At 53.2% G+C, this 10115-nt stretch overlaps 1 protein-coding gene across 1 annotated transcript in view; it reads left to right on the top strand.

Moving 5' to 3' along the window:
* gphna (gephyrin a) overlaps positions 1-10115 on the top strand; it is a 91172-nt gene that overhangs the window by 73395 nt on the left and 7662 nt on the right. Inside the window, 4 exon segments of the mRNA XM_031579794.2 lie at positions 763-818; positions 1760-1879; positions 3160-3218; positions 3494-3647. Coding sequence (XP_031435654.1) covers positions 763-818; positions 1760-1879; positions 3160-3218; positions 3494-3647 — 389 coding nt within the window.

The following is a 10115-nucleotide window of genomic DNA, read 5'->3' as shown; positions in this document are numbered from 1 at the left end:
ATCTGTTTTTATTGGACACACATGACATGACGTATAGATCTGTTTCTATAGTACACATATGACGTAGAGATCTGTTTCTATAGAACACACATGATGTATAGATCTGTTTCTATAGAACACACATGATGTATAAATCTGTTTCTATAGAACACACATGATGTATAAATCTGTTTCTATAGAACACACATGATGTATAGATCTGTTTCTATAGAACACACATGATGTATAGATCTGTTTCTATAGAACACATATGATGTATAGATCTGTTTCTATAGGATAAATAGGATGTATAGATCTGTTTCTATAGAACACACATGATGTATAAATCTGTTTCTATAGAACACACATGATGTATAGATCTGTTTCTATAGAACACACATGATGTATAGATCTGTTTCTATAGAACACATATGATGTATAGATCTGTTTCTATAGGATAAATAGGATGTATAGATCTGTTTCTATAGGATAAATAGGATGTATAGATCTGTTTCTATAGAACACATATGATGTATAGTGACAGATCTGTTTCTATTGTTTACTGTTATGGTTAATTTAGAGAAGGTTAAAGTGAGTGTGTGTGTGTTCTGCTCTGTTCTGCTCTGCTAGTGCGTGTGTGTGTAAGAGGTCAGTACCTGGGGAAAGAGCTGTGTTATGTAAGACACAGTACATTTACCACTGTGTTTGTACCCCTCTTTGTCTTTCGGTCTCATCTCTCCCTTTTTTTCTTTCTCCATCCCTCTCTCTTCTTCTTTCTGATAGCTGCCGATGGCCCAGGGGATCGCTTCATCATCGGGGAGTCCCAGGCTGGAGAGCAGGTGAGACACACACACACACACACACACTCACACACACACACACACACACACACACACACACACACACACACACACACACACACACATTCACTCTCTCTCTCTTCACATACATACACACACACACACACACACACACACACACACACACACACACACACACTCACTCTTTCTCTCTCTTCACATACCCACACACATACATACACACATGCACTCACACACACACACACACTCACACTCCCATTCACCCTACTCTCTCTATCTCTCTATTCACATACCCACACACACACACACACACACACACACACACACAAATGCCTTATGTCGACTGAGGTTATTTGTGCTCAGCTGTGAGGTCAGTCATGCACAGAACGATGTCTGCTGCAGGGCTGTGTCTCCTCAACCCACTGTGTGTGTGTGTGTGTGTGTGTGTGTGTGTGTGTGTGTGTGTGTGTGTGAATATGTGTGTGAATATGTGTGTGTGTGAGAGAGAGAGAGAGAGAGAGAGAGAGAGAGAGAGAGAGTGTGTGAGTGTGTGAGTGTGTGAGTGAGTGAGTGAGTGAGTGAGTGAGTGAGGGGCTACCAAAACGCCTGGTAAGGCAGGGACTCCCGGCTCGTCCTGACTGAGCCCCACTGGTGTGACACGGTGATGCAGAACAGCTGGAAGGGAGGCGGTCTGGCCAGACAGACGCAGGGTCTGCACTCGTCCTCTTCAGCCTGTGCAGCTGTGCACTGCAGGAGAGGAAACACTGCTAGCCAGATAAACACAGGGGCACAGAAAGCAGGCAGAATCCCCAGAATGACATGCTGAAAAGTTTGGAACCAGTCGTCACAATGACTTAAAATGTGTGTGTGTGTGTGTGTGTGTGTGTGTGTGTGTGTGTGTGTGTGTGTGTGTGTGTGTGTGTGTGTGTGTCTGTGTGTGTGTCTGTGTGTTTTTGTAGCCCACACACACAGTGATGCCGGGGCAGGTGATGCGTGTGACAACGGGTGCTCCCATCCCATGTGGTGCTGATGCTGTGGTGCAGGTGGAGGATACAGAACTACTGCGTGAATCAGAAGATGTGAGTGTGCTCACACACACGCACGCACGCACGCACGCACGCACGCACGCACGCACGCACGCACGCACGCACGCACGCACACACGCACGCTCGCTCGCTCAGACTCAATGACTTTCACGTCCAGATTAGTCTCTTTTTATCTCTATTTATATGAGTAGGTAGGGAATAAAGCAAAACAATTCTTTGGGATACACTCGTGCCCAGTCTAAATCTAACAAGAGAACGTGCTCAGTTTTCATGGGTATAAGAAGGTACCTCGTTAAGACATGACCATGGCCACAAACACACACACAAGCTTCACTTATACGCACACACAAACACACATGCTATTTGCCTACCCAGTGGAGAGGATAGACGTTTAAACGAGACACATTGTGGTTCTTTTGTAGATTTATTTCTTTAGGAGTGTTATCAACCACAATATTCTATATTTCTAAGATTTTCTAAAGATTTTTTTGTTGTTGTTGGAAAAGATGTTAAATTCCTTCTACTATTAACTTGGGACTTCCCACAGCGGCCAATCCTCTCACTGTCACATGCAAATACTCATACGCGACAACCTAAACCTAAACAATATACCAACTGCCCAACCTTAGATCCTGAGCAGCAGGATACACCAACAACAACACACAACTGGCTGGTGACAGCCGCAACCCCGCGCTGCATATTGTACCCGGGATCCATAAAAAGGCCCTCCTTCACGGTACAACATGCGCTGTCTGTAGCCCACAACTGCTAAACACAACAAAATGGCTGCCCAACCATAGAACCTGAGCAGCAGGATACAACAACAACAACAAAGCTGCCTTCGTGAGCATTGTACTGTGGTTGTGGAGCAGGCACCTTTGAGTGAGTGAGTGAGTGCTGCAGTTTACTTTCGGCAGTATCACACCACTCCAGCATACTTCTGTGCCATCGTTTACATGGTGACGGTGACCCTTGGTGAAGATGATGATGATGATATAACACACAACACACACATGGTGACGGTGACCCTTGGTGATGATGATGATATAACACACAACACACAGTGGTGATGATGATGATGATGATGATGATATAACACACAACACACACATGTTGACGATGACCCTTGGTGATGATGATGATGATGATATAACACACAACACACACATGGTGACGGTGATCCTTGGTGATGATGATGATGATGATGATGATATAACACACGTGATGATGATGATGATATAACACACAACACACAGTGGTGCACAGACGAGCGGCTAAAGCATTTAAAGAAACCGCTCTCTACAAACCCCCAGGGCACAGAAGAACTAGAAGTGCGAATTCTGGTGCAGGCGCGACCTGGACAGGACATCAGGTGAGTGAGCAAAAACACACACGCACGCACGCACACACGCACACACACACACACACACACACACACACACACGCACACACACACACGCACGCACGCACACACGCACACACACACACACACACACACACACACACGCACACACACACACACACACACACACTCACAGACACCATAAGATCATTGTCATTGTCACTTCAAACCCGCTAGAAACCCTCATTAGGAGGTTCTTTCTCATTGGCTCTCCTCCTCCTCCTCCTCCTCCCCTCCCTCCCCAGGCCCATTGGTCATGACATCAAGCGCGGGGAGTGTGTGCTGGCCAAGGGCACCCACATGGGCCCCTCGGAGATCGGCCTGCTGGCCACCGTGGGCGTCACCGAGGTGGAGGTGCAGAAGTTCCCTGTGGTGGCCGTCATGTCCACAGGCAACGAGGTGAGTGAATGGAGGAGATACACACACGCACACACACACACACACACACACACACACACACACATATCGAAGGTTACGTATGTAACCACGGTTCTATGAGTTTCGGATGACCGCCAGAGGCGGTGCTTACAGCACTGGATTTCCATCGCACGTACGTGCAGGTCGAGTGTTAATACCAACAAAGTCACCTGTGACCTGGGTGACGTCGTCAATGTGCGCTAGCACAAAAGGCTGTCTAACCCAGCAAGCGACCTCTTGACAATCTTCTCGTGCAAACTCCGAGTGACTGCCAAGGTCTGGCGGTCATCCGAAACTCATAGAACCGTGGTTACATACGTAACCTTCGTTCTATTTCGTTTCTCCTGACCGCCAGAGGCGGTGCTTACAGCACTGGATGACTAATACCAACAAAGTCATGAGGAGTGCCTACCCGCTTCTAGAGACGCCGTAACGGCGTAGGGAGTATCGCTGCCGCGACCGGGTTATGGGATACCACATTCACCCTGTAAAACCTAGTGAAAGTGCAGCCTGATGCCCAGGAGGCTGCCTTGCAGATGTCACTGAGGGGAACCCCCCTCAAAGACGCCCATGAAGCCGCCACACTCCTCGTGGAGTGGGCTCGGACCTGCTGAGGGGCTGGGGAGCCACTGTGCCTGTAGGCCTGTTGGATCGTCTCTGCAATCCATTTAGAGAGCCTCTGTCTGGATAATGCTTGACCCCTTCTTGGCCCTGTGTGGCAGACAAACAATGCGTCTGACTGACGGCAAGCTGCCGTTCTTGCGACGTAAGTCCTTAGGGTGCGCACTGGACACAACCGTTCTGCGCTCAGGCCCTGTTCTTCCGCCAGGGTGGACTCGAAAGCTGCCAGGCTGAGGGGCTGGTTGGAAAATGTGGAGTGAAGGGTCTTCGGGAGGAAGGCGGGGTTCGGCCACAGGGTGACCCCCTTGCCTTCAGGGTGCCACTGCAGGCAATCCGTGCCTACTGACAAGGCGTGTAACTCCCCTACTCGCTTTGTTGACGTAATGGCTAGAAGAAAAGCGGTCTTCATTGAAAGCCAGCTGAGCTCCGTCGTCTGTAAAGGCTCAAACGGGGCTGCACAGAGTGCTCGTAGCACCAGGAGGAGATCCCACTGGGGCACCTGCCTCCGCTGTGGGGGTCTTAGTCGAAGAGCCCCCTTGAGGAACCGAGTCACCAGGGTATGGGACCCGAAAGTTCTGCCTTCTATCCGAACGTGCCCTGCGGAGATGGCAGCAGCATACACCCTTATGGTGGAGGGCGTGAGTCCCCGATCCAGAAGTGACTGCAAGAACTGTAGCACCGCTGGCAGGGGGCAGTGTGCTGGCTCCTGTCCCCGTGCCTGGCACCATTCCGTGAATATCTTCCACCTGTTCGCATAGAGGGCATTGGTGGAGGGTGCCCGCGAGCTGTTAATGGTGAATACCACCGCCTGCTCACAAAGTCCTAGCAGTGGGTCCGGCCCCTCAGGGGCCAGACCCAGAGCTGTAGCCGAGACGGATCTGGATGCCAGATCTGGCCGCCCAGCTGCGATAGTAGATCCCTCCTCACTGGGAGGCACCAGGGTCTCCCGTGCAACAGCTGGAGCAACCTGGGGAACCATACCCTCCCCGGCCACCGGGGAGCGATTAGTAGCAGCTCGTGCTCCTCTGTTTCCAACCTGTGCAAGGTGGGCCAAATTAGTGGCAGAGGAGGAAAAGCGTATAGCTGCCGTCTCGGCCATGTATGCGCCAGTGCGTCCCGGCCTAGCGGGCCTGGCTCCGAGAGGCTGAACCAGAGGGAACACTGAGTCGATTCTTGAGAGGCGAATAGGTCCACCTCTGCCCTGCCATATCGACCCCATACCGCCTGTACCACCTCTGGATGGAGTCTCCATTCCCCTGGGTCGGGGCTCCCCCGGGACAGGAGATCTGCGGCTCTGTTGTAAGTGCCGGGCAAATACACCGCCCTCAGGCTCAATAGGTGCTGATGGGTCTCCTGCAAGAGCTGCTGGGCGACCCCTAAGCACTGCAGCGATCTGGTGCCTCCCTGGTGGTTGATATAATACACCGCTGACATATTGTCCGACCTGACCAGCACGTGCCTCCCTACTAGCGCAGGTAGGAAGTGCCTTAGAGCCAGCAGCACCGCTCGAAGCTCTAGCACATTTATGTGCTGCCGCTTCTGCTGGGGGCTCCAGCGACCTCTGGCCGTCTGACGCTGCCACACGGCGCCCCACCCCATCTGGGACGCGTCCGTGGTCACCACTTCCCTCCGGGAAGGAATAGCGCCCAACGGAACTCCCTGGGTCAGGTACTTCCTCCTCCTCCAAGGATGGAGGAACCTCCTGCAGCTGGTGGTAACCCTCACCAGTCTGTGTCTGTGCCGCACGTGATGGAGGCCCAGGCTGTTTAGCCAGATCTGGAAAGGCCTCAGCGCCAGGAGGCCTAGTGGGATCAGGGATGCCGCTGATGTTAGCATCCCCAGTAGGCGCTGGAAGGATCTCAGGGTCAGAGCCCTGTGTCCTCTGAAGCGCGCCACGAGCTGCTGGATTCCGTCGACCCGCTGTTGAGAGGGGACAGCCCTCATCGCCTGCGAATCGATGGCCATGCCCAAGAACCCAGTCTGCTGACGGGGAACTAGGGAACTCTTTCTGAGGTTCAGTCTGAGCCCTAGACCCGTGACATGCGCCATCAACGCGGCAACATCGCTGCGGGCCTGTACCTCCGACCGGGAGCAGATAAGCCAGTCGTCCAGGTAGGGCAAAATGCGCATTCCCTGGGCCTGCAGAGGAGCCAGAGCAGCTGCAACGCACCTGGTGAACACCCGGGGTGCCAGAGCTATTCCAAACGGTAGTACCCGAAATTGGTACGCCCGACCCTCGAAGGCGAACCTGAGGAATTGTCTGTGGTGTGGTGCGATTGGGACGTGGAAGTAAGCGTCCTTCAAGTCGATGGTCGTGAACCAATCGTTCTTCCGAATGCTGTGCAGAACCTCCTTGGTGCGCAGCATATGAAACCTCAGTGTCTTGAGATGAGTATTTAAGTGCCTGAGATCTAGAATGGGGCGGAGCCCGCCATCCTTCTTTGGAATTATGAAATAGGTGGAGTAGAACCCACCTTCGTGTGTAGGCGCGTCGAGCTGTTCGATGGCCTCTTTTTGGAGGAGAGCGCCGATCTCCTGACGTAGGGCTAGGGCCTTCCCCGGGTTGGTGACGGTGGTGGTCTTGACCCCACGGAACCTTGGCGGTCGGCCTTGTAATTGGATACTGTAACCCTGACACAGGGTTGCCAGTACCCAGGGGTCCGATGTCACCGCTTCCCAGCGCCTGAGATGTTGGCTGGAGAAGCGGCCGACCGCCGGTGTACTGCTGTCACTGCCTGCGCCCTCTCCCCCTCCGGTCCCTAGAGGGGTAACAGGCCGTGGCTTGGGCGCCCTGTGTAGGGCGAAGTGTGCGGGTGGCGGGGGGTGGGCGAGATCTGTCTGGCTGGCGAAACCTCTCTGACTGCCGTGTCCGCGGCTGGCTGACTGGCCACTGTGCGGGCGCCTCAGCTCTTAGTGGTGGGGGCCCGCGTCTAGTCTGGCTCCCCCGACGAAGGCTCGCAAACTGCTGCCTGGCCTGTATGACCTGCACACTGCGCTCCAGGGCCTGCTGTGCAGCTTGACCAAACAACTCCCCGGGGACCACCGGGAGAGAACGTAGTGCCCTCCTGCCTGGCTCGGCTAGGGGGGATTGGGCCACCCATATCTGGCGGCGAGCTAAAGTCAAATATGACATTAGCCTACCGAGCTCTCTCGACATAAAGGCAAACGCCTGTAGCGAGGAGTCACACAACCCCTGGGACGCCGACGCATCCCCTGTGCCCTGCAGTGTCTGGGTGAGAGCCAGCATTAAGTGGGACATTGAATTCCCTATGCGCGCCGTACGAGCGGCTGCATCATAACACCTCACAATGAGGTCGTCTGTCAGCCGGCATTGTGGGCGGGGGCAGCGAGCATGGGGCCTAAGCGCCTCATCGGGGGACAGTATTAAGGCTGCCACCGACGGCTCCACATTAGGCATCCTTTCCAGCCCATAGGTGGACGCCCCCTGCATGGCCGACAGGACCCTGCAGTTGGTGGGGAGGTGGGAAAATTGTCTGGGGTCTGCCCAGCACCTCTGCAGCTCCTCAATGTACGGAGCTGAGGGTGGGACCGCAAAGGCAGTCTGCTGTACCGCGGTTCTAAAAAACGCATTCTGGGGGGGCACCGCCACAGGGACCGGGTCCAGCCCCAAACGCGCCAACGCTGCCTTCAGGGTGGACTTAATAGAAAGCTGGCTAGCCTCTGGCTCGACCCCTGTACCCCGGGCTGTATCCTGGGAGCTGGTCTGAGAGTCGTGGGGGGCTGACTCGTACGACTCGGCCTCGTCTCCCTGTCCCATGTCCAAACTCTCTGACGCCCTTGTGGAGAGTGTATCTAGCTCCCGGGCACTCCCTACTGGTGACAGTGTCGGTGGTGACCGCTCCGCCTGATCGGCTGGTGGGGTTCGAGCGTGTACGCTACCACCCTGCCCTGTGTGTGTTGGAGGCTGCAAGTTGGCCAACAGCGCCTTAATACTTTCCAACTCTGTGGTCACCGAGTCCACCTTCTGTGCCAGTCCACTCTTCTTCCTCTTTGCCTTAACGGTGGCCTGGCGTGCAGTACTACGGCGCTTAGTCGGCCGTAGCACTCTCTCGTGTGCCCCCTCATGGGGCTGTGCAGTGCCACTCTCCACCTCCACTAATCTAGCTGCCCGAGCTGTCAGGCTTAGGCAGTTACAGCTCATGCAGGCAAACTCCGTTAGCCCCTGTCTCAGATGCTCAACGCCCAGACAGGCGGGGCACTCCATATGGCCATCCTCCGGCTCGAGAGGGGCCCGGCAGCTAGCACAGATGGTTAACATCTTGCCCTGTACTGTCAGTTCTGGCTTCCAGCGAGAAGCACTTAGCCAGACTAGTATAAGCCCGATGGGGCTGCCTTCAAAGGCTAGCGGGCTAGCAGGCACGTGAGGGCGTGTACACCCCTGCTCTGCTCTAGCAATGAGACCGAGAGCGGGTACACTCAGGTCCGGTGTGAACAGACGATCGTCTCTTCCCAACCGATGCTATCTTTAAGCCAACAGACTCATAAGGAGTCTGAACTTCTTCACAGAGCGAGACCCACTCCGAAATGAAAAACACAATATATTAGACCAGGCTACAAGAGTGAGTACACTCAGGCTCCGTCTAATCCGACGGTGGTTCCCCACCGCCGCTAACTTAAACAAAAAGATCCGTAACAGAATCTTACTCTAGTAACAGAGCGAGACACACTCCGAATGAAAACAGAATCTATTACCAGGCTACAGAGCGAGTACCCTCAAGCTCCGTGCCATCCAACGGTGGCTTCCAACCACCACTAATTTAAACAAAACAAAACCCGTAACAGAGTCCTACCTTAATCATAGAGCGAGACACACTCCGAATGAAAACAAAATATACTAAACCGGGCTACAGAGCGAGTATCCTCAAGCTCCGTGCTATCCAACGGTGGCTTCTAACCACCGCTAATTTAAACCAAAACAAAATCCGTAACAGAGTCTTACTTTAATCACAGAGCGAGACACACTCCGAAATGAAAAGCCGTGTCAAACCAGGCTACTGCGGCAGTGGAGCGAGCACACTCCACAGCGGCTGTCACAAACAAACTTACAACAACAAGTTTACCTACCTTACGACTCCGGTGCTGTAGACTTAGCTGTTAGCTAAGTCTAGCTCTGTCCATCAACGTTCGTCTAATATGGCCGTAGCCTGCCGGGTAGCTGTCTAACTGAAGATACTAAGGACACTATATCCAGAGAAAACCGGCGAGAACACCGTTCAGCTGGGTTATTTCCACCTGTGCCGAGTGAGCGGGGCCGCTCCGGTCCAGGCTACACTTCAAGTAAGAAACAACCAGTTAGCTTACCCGCTTTGATGCGAACAAAAACAACTTCGAATAACGCAGTTTCTCGGAGGGTGAATATCCACTGCCCCGACCACAATGGGTAACGAAACTTCTAGCGTCTTCCTCAAATCACGAATGTCGACCTGCTTTCGCGAGAAGATGCAAGAGGTCGCTTGCTGGGTTAGACAGCCTTTTGTGCTAGCGCACATTGACGACGTCACCCAGGTCACAGGTGACTTTGTTGGTATTAACACTCGACCTGCACGTACGTGCGATGGAAATCCAGTGCTGTAAGCACCGCCTCTGGCGGTCAGGAGAAACGAAATAGAAACACACACACACACACACACACACACATACACACACACATATATACACACACATGCACACATACGCACACACACACACACACACACACACACACACACACACACACACACACACACACACACATACACACTTTATGTCATGGATTTAAAGATGGGGAGGTATGTATACGGTGAATTTGTATGTGTTTGTGCGCATTTG

The sequence above is a fragment of the Clupea harengus genome, chromosome 14 (genome assembly GCF_900700415.2).
Source record: "Clupea harengus chromosome 14, Ch_v2.0.2, whole genome shotgun sequence".
NCBI lineage: Eukaryota > Metazoa > Chordata > Actinopteri > Clupeiformes > Clupeidae > Clupea > Clupea harengus.
Note: the sequence above shows the minus strand (reverse complement) of the source record. Positions and strands in the feature narration are given on the sequence as shown.